We start from the raw sequence: 16539 nt of genomic DNA on the forward strand, positions 1-16539 counted from the left end.
GGTGGTGATGGTGATAACGGTTGCGATGCGCGCAAAAACAGGAGCAAGACTGGCACTTCAAGAGAGCAAGCACGAGAGATCCAGCAGAGTGGGAAGAGGGGTCACGGAGGGGCGGACGAGAGGGAAAGACGAGATGAATCAAAGCAAGGAAGAGGGGATGGCGACCCGTGTGAGGGGGAGCAACAGGCATGTGCAGGCAGACAGGTAGAGGGAGAAGAAACAGGGCACGCCAACGGCATCGTCTCTCGCTCTCGCTGCCTCTCCCTTCGAGCGAGACAAACCCTTACAGACGGCCCCCGTTCCCTCCTCCCCCCTTCATGGATGTGTGCATCCTCCCACTCACCACGTCTGCGACCGACGACCTCCGTGGCGTCGGCAGAACGTTGCCTTCGTATTCTTTAGTCTTACGTCACGTAGCAAGGTGGCCACCGTCCCACGTCCCCCTCGTTCCTTTCCATGCTCACCCTGTGTCTTGGGGAGGGGGGGGGGCAACGCCAGAGACGGTCTCGCTGTTGCCATGTAAAGAGCCAACCAATCGTCAAGACATCTCTCCCCAACAAAAATGCACGCGCACACACAGACACAAGGCAAACGTGTGCGAGCGAAGGCCTCAGTGCACACCGTAGTTGAAGTTCTGGAGCTGCTTCTCATGTAGCGCGTCGAACACGCTGCGCTTCTTCGACCACATCTTGCCCCGACTGCGGCGAACCTCGGCCAACTTGTTCGCCTTGTCGGAGTCCAGTACACGCCGCTGCACCTGGCGTCCAATCGGCTCCTGCTCTCGGTCGAACTCTACGCCGGTGGTGCCGACGTTTCGCGGGCGATCCGCACGGCGGCCAAAGTTCTCGAGCAGGTAGTCCAGCGTCGATTCCTCATGGGACTCGCCGGCAAACCGGCCGGCCCACAAGCGCCGCTTCTTGTCGAGGATAGCGTCCTCAATGTGCCGGTACACGATGAAGGCATCGCGGCCCATCACCTGCACTCGCTCCACATCCGTCAGGCACTTGGCCAGGTCTGCGCCCCACGCCGTTTCGGTGCAGATGCGGCGCAGCTCCGTCAAGTAGCACAGCACTGCCGCCGTGATGATTTTGTCTGGAGTGTACATGAAGTCGCGGAAGCCACATTTCTCCTCGAAGAACGCACGCACTCGCTCCGCGCTGTGGCGCGTGTTCTGAAGTAGTCTGGCAGCATCTATCTTCTCATCCAACTGCGCCTGCACCGGCTGCATGGCGTCGACGACCTCTTCCCAGGAAGCCTTGCCGCCGGCCATGGCTCTCCACTCCGGATTGGCGCTAAGGTAGAAGAGTGTTCGAACGTCGGCGGGGGCCAGCTCCACGGCATCGCCGGCGACCGGCGTTCCGGCCTTCAGCTTCAGGTCTTTGTACAGAGCCACCACACTTGCTTTTGGGATGTCAGCCAGCGTCGTGAGGGACCCGTGGCTCGGGCTGCGGAAGACCTCCTCGAACGGCGCTGTGTCAGGCTCGATGAAGTCTCTGTACCGCTCCCTGATCTGCTCGTGCGTGTTGAACGGCAACACGTCGAGCTCCGTCACGTCGACGCCGTCGGGGTCGACGTAAGGGTTGTGCTCGAATCTGGGCAGGTAGTCGGCGCGGGCACCGTCGATAAAGCCGATCGGGCCCCAACGGTCCCACAGGTAATTCGGCTCCAAGCCCAGTTCCTTGCGGCGCACGGCACGCTCCAGGTCCATCAGTGCGTGCCGCATCGCCTGCGACATGACGAGCGTCCCTACCTGTAGCCCATTGTCCTCCCAGCAGTGCGCCCGCAGCGTGCTACGGTCATAAAACGGCTTCGTGATACCAATGCAGCGCCAGTAGCGGGACTCGCGTGTGTAGTGCAGAGCCGCGTCAAGCATATCAGGCGCGTACATGCCGGTGTTGCCCTTCACCGTCTCATCATGCAGCAACACGCCAATCAACTCGGGTGTGTCGAAGGCTTTCCAAATCACCTTCGTCTCGAGGTTGTAAAAACGGTAGCTCAGCCGCTCGTGATCGCGATCAAAACGATCTTCCTGCAAGTCGTAAGGGCGGAACCAGTTTTTCTGCGGCATGAACGTGCGGTCCGACAGCTCCGTGCGGTTGCGGTCGAGGTACGACCGCACGGCAATGCGCTTGCCTACGGTGAACTTCTTGGGCACGAGGTGATAGTCACCTGCCTTGTACGAGATCACCTCGCCAGGCCTGTGGAACGCCTGCAGCAGCAGTGCGCCACGCTTCGCGGACAGCATTGGCCCCTGTAGCGTCTAGCACTCCTATTTTTCGTCGTTGCTGCGGTGCGGAATGGGGAGATGTATAGGCGCATGCGCGCACCAGTGATCAAGCCGCCAACACGAGAGCAATGCAAGAGAGAGAGAGAACGAGAAGGGGGGGGGTGGTGGTGGACAATGAGGGACGTCGAGAGAAGGGTAAGGAGTCAAGCAAGATGGGAGAGGCGAAAAGGCCGCGAGGGAGTGGGCAGCGCGGCACAGCAAGCAAAGCCGCACACGCGCCCATTAGACTCCGGCGACCGCTGCATCAGGCGCGCCGAGAGACGGGCGCGCGCTGGTGCGAGAAAAGAGCACGCGGTCTCCGCGGGAAAGGCAGGCAGGTGTAGGGACGCGACCACAGATATGTGCACTTCAGCGCCTGGGCCTCACATTGCTGCTAGCTTCCTTTGGAAGCACGTGTACCGTGTACCGGCATACAGACAAGCTTAGACGACAGCGAGGAGGGCACCGCGCAGGGGAGCACAGAGCCGCGGCTGCCCTCGCTTGGGACCTTTGTCTTTCGGCGTGGACTCAGAAGGGGCGAGTGGGGGGAGGGAGAGGGGGTTACGAGCGAACTTCCCCCAACAGTATTTCCACCGCCTCTGGTGCGCGTGGACAGCGTACGCATGACTGCCCTCTATCCCTCCTCCTCCTCCTCCCCCTGGCACTGCCCTGCGGCCCTTCAGACGCAGCGAGCAGCTGCCCTAAGTGAGGACGTCCTCCTCGTCGCCATCGCCGGCAAGAAGGCGTGAACGCTGCCCTCCTACAACGCCATCGGCGCCTTGCATTTGGCCAAGCGTGGCCGGCGACAGGATGGGGTGGCTGCGCGTGGTCGCAGCCCAAGGCGAAGTCGGACTTGACCGGAGCCATTGAAAGAGTTTGAATGAGGCCGTCTTCACGGGGCTCGCGACCACGTGCGAGGCGGAGGTGAAGGCAGATGGCGGCTGAAGAAGCCCATGGGAGACAAGCAGTTTCGACGTCGCGGGCATCGCCCCGGCGCGTAAGGCTGCAGTTTTCGCGGTTGCAGTGGCGCCGCCGGTGACATGCGCGCTTGCCCCTGCGCTGTGCGACCACGCGCCTGCGCCGCCCATGCTGCCAGGTAGCAGGTTCTCCTCCACGGACTCGGGCTCCCACGAGGAATCGCAGTGGTACACTGGCGAGGAGGCCGACTTGTTCGTGCTGCGTGTGAGCCGCATCTCCGGCGACGTGGCCACCGGCGTCGTCATGTGGCTGCTCTTGTTGTTCTCCCGCGCTCCGGAAGAAGCAGAGGCGGAGCGGATGGAGACGTCAGAGGACGGCCACACCGCATCGGAGCTGACGAGTCGCGTGAGCGACGAGCCATTCGCCATCGTGGCAGCGGATGCAGCTCGCACGGCGGCCGCCGTTCGCGACAGCACCGCCGCCGCCGACTGCCAGTGGAGCCACCCAACCATTCGCTGGAACACGTCGGCGAAGCTCACGGTGCCGTGGCTGTTCTGATGCAGACTGCAAGCCTCTCGCAACAAAGTCGTCACGGTCGGGTCCGGCTGCACGACCACCTGCTTCGAGATGGAGCAGCGGAAGGGGAATGGTGTGGTGCAGATCCTCGCGCCTTTTCCGCTGTGTTCCTCTACCAGCACGGTGGTGCCCGTCACGTACTTGCGCAGATACACACGGCGGCACTGCAGCTGGCGCGGCACCACCACTAGAAGCGCGTTCTCTGGGCTGAAGCGGGAGCATAGGGTGCTGAGGCAGTCCTCGCTGAACTCTTCCGCAACCCACTGCACCGGCACATTGGCGTATTCGGCCGAGGACACGGCAGCGGCCACCGCCGTCTCATACATGTGCTGTGCCTCCTGGTTACGAAGCGCGACGTCTTCGGCGGCGCTGCGGGCTACACGTTGCTGCCCACTGGCGCCGGCTCTGCCTGGTGCACCAGATCGCGCCGCTAAGCCTCTCCCTGTCGCAGCACCGCAGTCGTAACCGCTCCACAGGAACGCCGCGATAACGAGCAGCTGGCGAGCCAGGACAGCGTCCCGGGTGAAGATAACAACGCGACCTAGCCGGCCGCCGTAAAGCAAGTACTCGTCCTCCTTCGCGGTCGATGGTGTGGTGCTTCTGCCTGCCGTTTTCGGCGGAAGACGCGGTGCAGCTGCAGCAGCTGACGGTGCCCCAGCTGGGGCCGCTGCGGTGCGAGGTGCCGCCGATGAATGTGGGCTGTTTTCCTCGCTGCGCGAACGCGCCGCGACGGTGTCGCTACTCGCGACACTACCGAGAGCCATCACCGCGTGGGCGCCGGGGGTGAAGAAGGTCTCCTCGGAGACCACTATCGGTGGCGATGCCTTGGAGGTCAGTGGCACAGCGGTGGTGCCATCCCCTGCAGAAGGAAGGTGCACCGCGGGGTCTGCCGCCGCCTCCGTACCGTTCTCTTCACAGAGAAAATGGTGTTGCGGGCTGTAAGACGGCATCGATGCGGCACACGCCGCATCGATCCTCAGAGGACTGACGACCGGTGTCTTTGCAGTGATCTTGCTAGCCGATACGTGCGCCGTCAGCGCCGCGTCGGCGTCCAAGTGCTCTACGCTGCAGCTGCTGCTACTTGCGCGGTCGTAGCCTTCTAATGTGATTGGGGCGGGTTTGCCAAAGTCGATGAGGCTGTCTTCACCGCTGTGCGGTGGGCCACACTTGTCCGTGATCGAGCTCCAGTAGGCCGCGTACGGAGACAACCATGCTGGCGCACCTCTCGGCCCAGCAGCGGCTACGCCGCCGCCACCCGCAAAATAAGGTGACGTCTCATGCGCTGCGATCGGCGACGAGCCGTTCTGCGCGCAGCTCGGCAACGGAGGCACGCCGCTCACGTCGGGACTGGTTAGGCCGTTCACGGCGGGCGTCGCCGCCGTCGCACCGGCGGTGATGCTGGCGTTGTTGCTCACCCTGCGCCGGGAACGCAGACCTGCACTGCCGACTGCACCCTCCGTCAAGGACAGCAGTCCGCAGATAAAGGCGCTCGCGAAGCCCTCGCTGTACTCGCGTACGAAGGAAGCGGCCTCGTGCAGGATTTCATCCAAGAGCAAAGGTGGGGAGCAAGCAGACCCGAAAGGCGGCGCACCGGCACCGGACCGTTTCCGTACCGAGGCAGATGCGTCGTCTGCGCTCGGCCCACTCGCAAACCTCGACGACGCGTCACCCGGCCCGCCAAGCGACTTTGCCGACGCCCGCTTTATAAACGACCGCGTTCGGACGGTGAAGAGGGACGACCGCATCAGCACTGGCACCGCCCACGCCGACGTCGCAGGCGCCAGCATCGGGAGAGGAAAGCGAAGGCACAGCGCGTTCGTCAGCTCCGTCTTCACGGCGCGGTACGTCTCAAGCCCCTCTGGATGTGCCTCGAGTAGCGCGGCAATGCCCTTCAGCACCTGCTGCTGGGAGCCTTTCGGCTTCTGCGTGGGCGAGTAGAGGAGACAGAAAAAGCGTTGCACAGTGCGAATCGCAAACTCGGTGGTGCGGTTCAGCACACTACGAAGGACGTCCGCGTGATGCAGGAGGAAGCGGAAGTGCAGACCGCATGGAGGGCATAGAACCACCAGCGCCGCGGCCGCGTTGCGTGTCTGCATGGAGTGCATCAAGCCAATGTGCGTCGTCACAAGCGCGGCGAAGGAGGCTGTGAGGATGATGCGGTAGTAGCGAAGCTCACCCTTGGCGGAACGCACTTCCTCCACTCTCATGTTCCACGGCGGCCCCTCCCGAATCGACGCGCTAGCTGCCAGAGCCGCGGAGCCGGTGTCGTTGATGCTGGTGCGCGGACTGGCTGACGTGTAGGCAACGGGGCGCAAAGCAGCGCCGTTGATGGCGGTGCTAGTTCCAAGTGCTGCGGGTGCTGGTGTGATGGACGAGGCGTTGAGCGCAGCAGCCGGAGCTGCAGTAGGCGTCGGCCGTTGTTGCGGGGTCGGCGGCGCCTCACCCTCAGCGATGTTGGTCACTGCATCAGTGCCCATGTGCAGTCGCGCAAGTCGTGTGAGCCCTTGACCGAGCTGCTTCCGCGACTCAGTAGCGATAGTGCTGGCCGCGGCACCTTCATTGTGGGCACTGTGCACCGCTGCCTTGTCCTCGTCTTCCCACTTGGCCGCGGGGAGCGTGGGCTTGCAGTGATCTGGTATAGTCGGTGCCCCAGCCACCGTTTCTGTTGGCGATGCGTCCTTCGCGAGCGTGGCGGTGCAGCGGATGGGAAGGGTGTACGTCGTCGGGGAGAATGGGCCAAGGGCCTTGCCCGTCGCCGCTGAGGATATGGCGAGCGTCTCGGCCACACGCTTCTGTGCACACCCGCTGCTTGCCTCCTGCGCCGACTTTTCAGCATCGGCTGCCCTCACAATTTCAGTGTCCGCTGCGCTCGGAAACTGCGGCGGCGCAGGTTGCGGCTTTGGTGGTGACGCCTGCGGCGAGGCTGCCTCTGCCGGCAGAGCCATCTTCGGCGACGGCACCGCGGACGCACTTCGTGTGCGACGGCCACAAGTTCGGACTGGCAACATACATGCCCCCCCACAGCTGCCGAACGCCGTAGGGAACGCCACATTCTGTAGGGTTTGCTGTGGCACCTCCTCCACCGTTGCGGTGGCGCTGCGGTAGTCCCCAACAAGAGCCGTGGCGCCGTCTCGATCCTCCTCTGCCTCTGCCCAAGCGGTGTAGAAGCCATTTGCGTAGGGGTGTCCCATGCCAGGGCGTGCGGCGCGGTCCGCTTCGGGCTCCCCAAACACGGTCTTCCAGTACCGCTGCTGGCAACCGGTGCATGGCGAGGAGGGAGAAGACGGCGACGCGCTGCTTGCCGACCCATCCGCCGCCGCGGACAGAGAGACGGACGACGTTCTGCTCGCCATCTGCCTCACCTCCTCCCGCGCTGTGGTGGAGGACACCACTGCCCTCATGCCGAGCCTCTCCGGTGGAATGCGGTTCGAGTGAAAGATGGGCGGGTTGTTGCTAAAGAACACAGTAAAGTAGAAGCACGTGTGCTGCGCCACGTCGGTGCGGCGAGGAACAGCGCCATCATGGCGGTGATGGCGGTGATGATGTCCGCAGTCATCTCCTCGGCGGGCCGCCGCCGCTGCCGAAGTTGTGGCGGAGACCTTCATCAGCAGGGGGTGACGGCCGAGGCGACGACAGGCTTGACGGTCACGCGAGCGGCGAAGCGCTGGGGGTCTCCTCACGGATGACTCCTTCCGTTTGCACGGGTGTCCGAGAGAGAACGCAAGCGTGCAACTCGCACCGAGAGGTGCGCGCGCTTCTCCAAGTTTGTACGCGTTGCGTGTGTGTGCGCGCGCCTACGTGTGTGTACGTGTGTGGCCGCTCCCGCTCTGCGTTTTCAGTGAGTCTCTGCGCGTGTGGAGGCGCCCGAAAAGGGGGTCGACGAACAACTCGGCACCGCGAAGACGCCGCAGATGGAGATGGCAGAGAAAAGGAAGTACGAGAGAGAGAGAGCGGGGGCGGGCGGGCGGGCAGCACCGACAGACCCACGAAGCACGCGCCAGGACAGCGACGGACACACCGCCAAGCAAAGGGGAAAAAAGGAAAAGTTAAGAAGTGGGTGGCCGCAGACGCTTGGCAGGGACCGTCGTCAGAGACAGGTTCGAGGGGGCACGTAGATGTTCTGCCTTAGCGTCGCCGTCTTCGAAGAGAGAGAGGGAGGGATAATGGTACACGTTAGGAGAATCGAAATCTGAACAGGAAGAGGCAGAGAGTAGTCAGGCAGGTGGAGGTGGACGGGGGGGGGCAAGAAAGCAACGACACTCGGTACAAGCCGGACGAAGGGAAGACAGAGGGGAGAGATGCGATGTGTGTGTGTGTGTGTGCGGGTGTAGCGGAGACGCTGAAGAGACGAATACCTAACACACCGATGAGACAAGGGAAGGGGTGGGTTGGGGAGGGGGGGGCGAGAGAGAATGCAGAGGCTTCTTGGAAGCGAAAACCAAAGAAAAGATGACAGCACGAAACGCAACACGAACAAGAGGCACGCATGCGCGTGCAGAGAAACGGACGGGCACACAGAGACGGGCGCACGGCGTGAGAGACACCCGCGACAAATGAAACCAATTTAACAGCACACTCTAAACATGAACGGAAGACGCGCAGTGGGGGTGTTAAAGGTGTGGGATGAGGATGACGACCATGAAAAAAAGAGAAGCGGAAATGTGCCAGCGCAAAGAAATCAAAAACGCATACACGCAAGCAGAGACACACACACACACACAGAGAAACAGACACGAATCCGAGGCAACGAGACCCACGTGTGGAGAAGAAGTCAGGGTTCAGCAAGCAGATCAAGAACGGAGATGAGGGCAAGAGAGAGCGCGCGCGCAGTCGTGGAGTAGCCTGCTCCACAGCAACAGAAGGAGAGGCAACAAGGGAGCCGAACGAAGCACGAAAACCAAGAGAGAACGAGAACACACACGCACACCACCTCTCCTTACCGACGCACGAGAATGGATTTGGGTTGCAACAGCCAGCGTGCCGCAGGGGGAGATATAGATATATCTATATATGTGTATAAAGATATATATATATATATACGTAGATATATATATACATATATAGATATAGAGGTGCGTGTGTGTGCGTGCGTGAGAGCGGAGAACAGCAAGCGAGAAAAAGATAAAACAACAACAAAAAAAAACAGAAATGCAGGGGCGGACGGACACGGAAAGAGCAGAGAGGCACACGCACGCACACGCGGAGAGGGACGTACAACAGCCGAGGCAAGCAAGAAGATGACGACAACAAAACACACACACACGCTCGACAAAGAAGAACACAAGTGGCTAGGAAAGCAGAAGAGCCAAGAAGAAAACAGAGAGCCTGACAGATAAGCGGAGCAGCACGCACACAGTGAGGTAGCAAACACAAGAGGCGAGAGTTACAACAAGCAAAAACCAACGACAAGAGACCTGCGAGAGAGGACAGTGTCCACGCGCACGCGGACGCGCAGTAGAAAGCAGTGATAGAGAGGTGACAGCGCGATCAAAGAGAGACAACCGGTGCGGAAAGTGACGCCGAAGCAAAATAGCGGAGAAAGAGAGAACGAGCGGGAGAGAGGGGAGAGTCGTCGGCCCGCACGCACGCACGCAAAGTATGGCGGCGATGAGAGGTCGGGCCGGTGTGAGCGAGAGAAGAAACAGTGGCCCTTCTCCCGCGTCCTCACCAAGCCGCGCCGGTGTCGCTAACTCTCCTCCTCTATTTTTTGTATTTTTGCCTCGTTCTTCCCCACGCGAGGGGCGCGTGGGTTGGAGGGTAGACGCAGCTTCGCTTCGTTTGCGGCGGCCTCTTCTCCCTGCGCCTCCTCTCGCGCTTGCTTCTCTTTTCCTTTCCGGCTACCTCGAATCGTTGAATGGCTTGGTGCCGCAGTATGTTGTTGGCCTTGCCGATGCTGACGTGTTGGTTCGATGTCTGTGTGTCTGTGTGCATGTGCGCTTGCACACATACGACCAGTGAGAACAAGTCTTTGCTTCTCGACTTCGGGCACACACACACACGTACGCACGGGCAAGGTTGCACGCGATAGCCCCCACAACCCACAACACCTGGGCACTAAGGATTTGTTTCTGGTTTCGCTTTTTCTTTCTGGCGTCGCTGTGGTTGCTGCTGATGATTCTCTTTCTGACTTCACACATTCAGTACTGTAGCGGCACGTACGGTGAGGCGTCGGAGGACAAGGAAGGCGTGTGAACCACGGTGCGTATTGAATGGGAAAGGGGGTGGGGATCAGTGGTGGTATGCACGCCCATGTGCGAGAGAGAGCAAGACGGGTGATCAGACAACGCGAGGATGGAGGGAAGGGGTTGGGAGGTGTAGCATCAGAGATGGTGAGCGAGAACGAGAGACGGAGCGGCAAAGGAGGCGGGGGCGGGAGGGGGGAAGTCCTCCCTCGCCATACGACGGGCTCTGCAAGAGCACACAGGCGCACGCTTGTCATTCTGCGTGGGTGTGAGGTGGAGAGTCGACGCAGTCGTCGGCTGCGTCGACCCTGTTCGCCTCTGGTGTGTATGTGTGTGTGTGGGGGGGTCGTCAGCAAGAGGCAAAGGAGAGCGGATGCCGCTCATAGGCACGCCTGCACACCGCTTACGCAGGCACACCAAGAGCCCATATGCTGCTTGCGCGCCTACGAGACTACGATACAGATGAATGGGTTACGGTGTGCAAGAGCAGGGCACGTCAGGAGGGCCACGAGGGTGCCGACGTGTAGGGCTTTCATATATATATATATGTGTGCTTGTAAAGGAGCAGCAGTAAGAGGGGGTTGATGCCAGCAGTCTCACCTCCCTTATTCTTTAGAGGTCTCTCTGTTCTCCTTTTCGTTTCTGAGCGTTGCTGCCGTGTATGCGTGTGTGTGCTTGTTCTACGACTGGCTGTCCGGTGCTGACAGCGTCTGTGAGAGAAACTGCTCGGTGCGCTTACTCGCTGCCGCCGCGTCATACGGCGCCTTCTCTTCCGCGGACATATTCCGCCACACGGCGCACAGCTCCCTCATGCACATCTTGCGCCGCCCCTTCATGTGCGCGCGAAACAGTGCAAAACTGCTCTTGCTGCGCGGCAGGCGCTCTGGGGCAGGCGTCTTTGATGATCGCTGTGCGACGAGATGCGATGAATGCTGCTGCTGTGACAACGGCCGTTCCACCGAAGGAAGCGCGTCAGGCAGCGCGGTGGCCGATGAGGAGTCCTCCCCCAAGTTGTGCGCTGAGGGTGGAACGGTGCTCAGTGCTCCCAGTCGTGTCTGCCACGAATGAGCCTCCTCCTCGTAGACACGCTTCTCCGCAGGCGTCATGCGCAGCCAGGACAAAGCAGCAGCGCGCACCTGCTCATCACTGCGCTGCCCGCCTTCTGCTGCCGCCATAGCCGGCCGTGGGTCTGCGAGGGTTCTTGAGGCGGCCGCCGCCTCCTTGCCGCCCTCGTCGGCGACGACACCATGGACTGCTGCCAGGTACACCTCATAGGCGCTGACGGGACGACGCGGAAGTCGCTTCCGCCAGGCGGCAGTGCCATGACTCCACGGCACTGACGCACCACTGCCTACGGCGCGTTCAGCCGCTGAGTGAGGACGCAACGATGAGTTACAAGAAAATAGGCCGCCGTCGTTACCGTTGCTGTGGCCCTTGACAGCGCCGTCGCGCTTTCCAGCGAGCGCGGCGCCGCAGCACGGGCAGAACTGCATCGTGCACCCGCAGCATCTGCAGGAGCGACCGCGCTCCATCTGCGCAGATGGGCTTGGACGCGAGAGGAGTGCGAGAGGTGCAGAGCGGTGCGCTTCCACGGCAGAAGAGATGACGGCGCACACGGGTAGTGAGAGAGAACGAAACAGGAAGGAGGTTGCGTGCGTGCGTGCGTGTGTGCGGAAGACAGAGAGAAAGCAGAGGGGTACGAAGTGCACGTTCTCTCCGCTCGGCCTTTTACTTTATTGTGCGTGTCGGGGCGTCAGGCGCCGTTGTGTGTGTGTGTGTGTGCGAGGGCCGACGCACATTGTTCAATGAGTGGAGCATGCATGTGTAGTGGTGATGTTAGGGGGTGGCGGTGGTGGTGGTGAGGGGGACGGGGGGCGGTCACAAAAACATAAAGGACAGCATACGACTACACAAGACTTTAGATGCTGTTGCGCGCAACGGCAGATGCGTCCGCCAATCCGAGCACCCGCGCGCGCACACACACGCGGAAAATGGTCTTCATTGCCCCTTGGCAGCTGAAGATGTTTCTTGAAAGGGAGAGGGAGGCAATTTCTCGTTTGAAGTCTCGCGTCCAGCGTGATGGATGACGCATTTGTATGCGTCTGCGCGCGCTAGAGACGTAACAGGGCGAGAAAAGGGGGTGGTGGAGTCGCGGGGTCGTATGGTGACCATCGCCAACGCTGCTTGTCCGCCCCCTCGCTCCGACCCCCCCCCAGCCTTGTGCGGCTGCTTCTCTAGTCCGTGGGCGCACGTTCGAGGAGGTATTGCCTCCTCCAGGAAGTAGGGAGTAAGCTACAAATAATTCACAACCGTGGTGTAGCCCTCATTGCTGACTAGCAACTCGTCAAGCTCCCAGCCAGTCATTCGCAGCGCACGCACAAACTCGATGAAATGCGGGTGCAGCCCGTCGTGCGATGGGGCGGCGGTGTTGTCACCGTCATCGCCGCCCGCACGCCTTGCCAAGGCCGGAACGACCCGTCTCGTGAGGGGCACATCAGACGTGATTGACGTCGGCGACGTAAGTTCCTCGAACTGAGCCGGTGAGTGCGATGCGTCGCTGGCGTCACTGTGGTCCGCCTCCAGCGTTCCATCGGCGCGCAAGGCGGTGATGATGTGAAGTCGCCGGCACTCAAGCGACCGATTCTTATGCAAGTCTTCGAGGACGCCTTTGGTGTGAGTCAGCAGCCCTTCGCGGCGCAAGCGCACGGCTCGGTAGTGCATGAAGGCGTAAAAGTACGCCCACAGCTGCCGGTAGGCGAGTGGTAAAATGTGCGGCGGAAAGACGACGCGCTCCTTTTGCAGTCGCTCAAGCTCTGCCTCCACCTGAGCGGCTCGCCTGCCCGCCTCATCCAAGCCGCGCCCCGCATCAGGAGCAGCAGTTACTGCCCCAGAAGGTGATAGTGACGCCGCACCGTCCTGTTTCCGCTGCGCTGCATGTGCCGCTGCCGACTGTCGCTGCTTTGCCTCCATGCACGTCAGGCCAGCCTCGTGCTGCCGCTTGTACGGCACCCAGATCTCCGGCACCCCCTCCACAGTGAAGTACTCGGGTAAGATCACGTAGTAAGTCATGTCCACATCGTCGACGAGCAGGGCAATGCCGCGGGACGCTAGTGCCGACTCGACCTGCTGCACCAGTTCGTGCTTGCGCCGTGTCGTCAGACCGTTCTGATGCTGCAGCACACGAAAGAATGACGCCCCGAAGTGGATGCGCAGCGTGAGCGTGGCAGGAAAACAGTACCGGCGGAGAAAGCGGTAGACGCTGTCGTAGAAACTGCCGCTCGGTGGCGGCACGGCGCGGAGCGACGGCAGGATGAGCAGGCGCTCCGCGGCGTTGGCGCTACGCGGGGACACGTCGAGGATCGGCATCACCGACAGCGGTCCTGAGTCCTTCCTGGACGCGATGAGCACCTTTGCCTTGAAGAGGGAGTACTGCTCCAGGCACCACTCGAGGCGAGGGGCGTTCAGGTGCCTCAGCTGCACCCCACGCACGCCGCGGTAGTGGGCAAAGATGCGGAAAGCACTGCAGAGCGCGAAGGCAGCCAAATTGAGACTCCTCGACGTGGCAGGGACGCTGTAGGCGACGGCTGTGCCCAAGGCGAGGCCGATGAAACTGCCGACGCTGCTGCGTGTGGCGGCTTTGGCAGCGATGTCTGCGGCGTTGTTGCGGAGCGCGAAGTGCTGAGCGAAAGACGCGCGCGTGCCGCTGTCGCACACGCCGCCGAGCGCCTTGATGGCAGATGCGGCAACCAACACCACACGGAAAATAGTCTGACAGCCTGGCAGCCATGGAGCACACAACTCGAGCAGGTTGGCAATGTCAGTGGTGAAGTCGGCCACCAGCTGCCACGTCTTTGCCCGGCACTCAAGACCTTGAGGGATGAGGGAGGCGAACACGATACTGCCGATCATCCGCGTGCCGTCTTGCATCATCCAGGAAAGCGTGGAGCTGGTGAGATCGGCCTTCGATTCGCCCACGCCAACGCCAAGGAGCACCGCTCGCGTGCTCAGTGTCGCCGTCACGTTCTTCGCCAACACCTGAGCGAGATCCCAGAGGGCGAACGGCAGCAGGTCCTCCGTGACGCTACTCGGGTAGCCGTCCGGTAGTAAGATGCGCTCGAGGGCGGTCACCACGCGACGCCGCGCTTGCCGCGCTGATGTCGGCCCCGTCGGCGTGCTCGGCGTAGTCGGAGAGGTGACCAAACCGCCATGCTCTCCGAAGAAGTCCTGCGCATCTACCACCGCAACAGTCTCCACACAGCCCCCTCGCTGCGGGTTGACGCGGTAGGAGACGCACGTTCCCCCCGTGTACTCCTGCAGCATTACTGAGCGAGAAGTGAATGGGTCTGTGGGCGACGGAGGGCGGCGTTGCCGGCGACAGTGGAGACGGGTGAGCGGCGATGAAGGCGCACGCACACACACACACGCACAGAGAATAGGTGAAGCGAGGGTGCAGCCGCTGTGAGAAGTCAGCCCCAGACGACAAGGGCCGAGCGGCGGCTATTACGGAAGGAAAACACAGAAAGGTGCGGGGCGAAGAATAATCGGAGAGTGCGAGAGCGAGAGCGGGTGTGCGTGCGTGTGTGGGCACCGCACACGAGTGCCAAGCTCGTCTCCCTGCCTTTCGACCAGCTCGCCCTGCTTACGAACACCAACCAGACCACTCAACCACTCGTTCACCCTCGCGACGTGTGAGAGAAGGCGCATGCACAGCAGAGCAGCCACCGCGCTGAAAAGGCGTCAATGAGCACGGTGGCCGCGCAAAGAGCCCATCCAGCGTGCGCCTTCCCTCTCGCTCTCTTCGCGCCCAATGCGGAAGGGACGTCGAGGACGGGAGTGAGGGAGGACGGCGCGACACTTGCAGGCGTGGAAGCCTGTCAGTGAGCACACACACACACACACAGGCACGATAACGGATAGAAAGCGACGGACAGACGAAAAGAGGGGGCCACTGTGTGTATGTGCGTATGCCTGCGCACACGTGTGCGTGCGTGCGATGGGAGGGAAGAGACGGAGACAGAAGGCAGCTGGGGATCAGAGCAGGGCCGAATTATAGGAGAATGTACATACAGCGAGCATGAAAAAAAAACGAAAGAGAGGCGCCGTGGCGGAGGTCACTGGTGGCGGTGGTGAAGAACGAGGAAGACGTAGTCCTGTTCATCGCAAGGGTAAGCCACTGCAAGACGCACAGACGCAGTCACCAGACGCCGCAGTCACAGAAGCCCTTGTGAGCTCCCCTGCCCTGTTTCTCGCCAAATGCGACACGAGTTTATGAGTAAGTGTGTGCATATCTGTCCGACGAGCGATGGTCGATGCAGAGGCCAGCTTCTGCTTGTGTTGCAGATGCCATTTTGAGGGCGGCCCTCGGCAGGGGAGGGGTGGCAGGTGGCGGCGTGGTACTCTTGAAGTACGCACGCAGACACAGAGGCGCACGAGAGCACAAAAAGGTGTTGCTTGCAGCAGCCGCAGCGAGAGACCGGGGAGAGCGGCAGACCTAAGATGGGAGATTGGGGCGCGGCACATATGTGGAAGGAGGAGAAACACAAGAAAAGGTCGAAGACAGAGAAGGCGCTGCTGCAGAGCTGAATGCCCCGCAAACACGCGAGACAGTAATGACGCCACATCTCGTGCAACGCCGGTAATAAAGCACTTTGGTGATCGAAGGCGCAGAGGTACACCCGCAGCTGAGAAATAACGAATGCGTCAGAGACGGACCGCGGTCCCTGCGACTGATGCGGCGCGGCTTTCCTTGGTGCACGACTCTTTCATCAGCGCCTAGCCAATAGCTCTTGACCGCTCAGCGGATGGCACCACAACGCACGCATCTGGCGCACTGTAGGGGGTGGGGGGGAGGGTGCACACAAGATGTTTGGGGCGCATCACGCGCACAATGCCGAGGCGGCAAAGACACGCAAAAACACAGGGATGCGTTTCGTCCGTCTGCTTCGCGCTTCTCCCTGCAGCACTCGCTTCTCGTTTTTCTTTTCATTCCTTTGATCTTTCTCCTGTCGCCACCTCACCGACGTCTACGCCTCAGGCACGTCACACCCTACCCAGCGCGTCCGATACGCGCACAAGCGCGCCAGCATGCACACGCACACACACACACACATAGTGGCAACATCTCACGAACAGGCAGACAGACAACATGAAATTCCGATAGACAAGCAGTAGAGTAAGCATGCTTGCCTGTGTGCTACAATGCGAGTACGTGCGTGGAATCGACGCCCTGCTGCAGCGACGCGCACACCGTGGCGTTGGCAGGCTTGCACTGCCGAGCAGCGCGCCGCTCAGGAACTGCATGAAGCATCGGGGGTAGACAAGCTGGTCGATTAGCCGCTGATCTTCCTTGCTTGTGTAGACGCCAGAGAGATTGCTGACCGGCATCGGTACAGAGACGAAGCCCGCCGGCATGAGTAATTAGCTTCGATTGAGAAGAAGAGAAAAGCGTGGGCCAAGGGGGGCGCGTGAGGTTGGCACACACGAACACACGCCCGCACACATGCAAGTGCATGTGTGTTGCCCACGGAAGCGTGGCGCACGAGGGCTTGCTTCGCTTTCCGCTCTTTTACTTTTTTTGTTTCTTGGTCGCAGAGCAAA

General features: G+C 61.2%; 4 protein-coding genes across 4 annotated transcripts; all 4 read right to left on the reverse strand.

Moving 5' to 3' along the window:
* Positions 1-610: 610 nt before the first annotated feature.
* Positions 611-2245, reverse strand: LINJ_21_1740 (conserved hypothetical protein; the record flags this gene model as incomplete). Its single annotated transcript, XM_001465401.1, has 1 exon — positions 611-2245. One exon carries the CDS (start codon positions 2243-2245, stop codon positions 611-613), a length of 1635 nt encoding a protein of 544 aa, XP_001465438.1.
* Positions 2246-2967: 722 nt separating this feature from the next.
* LINJ_21_1750 (conserved hypothetical protein) lies at positions 2968-7365 on the reverse strand (the record flags this gene model as incomplete). Its single annotated transcript, XM_001465402.1, has 1 exon — positions 2968-7365. The coding sequence occupies one exon, from the start codon at positions 7363-7365 to the stop codon at positions 2968-2970; it is 4398 nt and encodes a 1465-aa protein (XP_001465439.1).
* Positions 7366-10622: 3257 nt separating this feature from the next.
* Positions 10623-11474, reverse strand: LINJ_21_1760 (hypothetical protein, unknown function; the record flags this gene model as incomplete). The annotated part of the gene is made up of 1 exon (XM_001465403.1): positions 10623-11474. The coding sequence occupies one exon, from the start codon at positions 11472-11474 to the stop codon at positions 10623-10625; it is 852 nt and encodes a 283-aa protein (XP_001465440.1).
* A 760-nt stretch (positions 11475-12234) lies between these two features.
* Positions 12235-14262, reverse strand: LINJ_21_1770 (conserved hypothetical protein; the record flags this gene model as incomplete). Its single annotated transcript, XM_001465404.2, has 1 exon — positions 12235-14262. One exon carries the CDS (start codon positions 14260-14262, stop codon positions 12235-12237), a length of 2028 nt encoding a protein of 675 aa, XP_001465441.2.
* Between the last annotated feature and the right edge of the window lie 2277 nt (positions 14263-16539).

This window comes from Leishmania infantum, chromosome 21, assembly GCF_000002875.2.
Source record: "Leishmania infantum JPCM5 genome chromosome 21".
Lineage (NCBI taxonomy): Eukaryota > Euglenozoa > Kinetoplastea > Trypanosomatida > Trypanosomatidae > Leishmania > Leishmania infantum.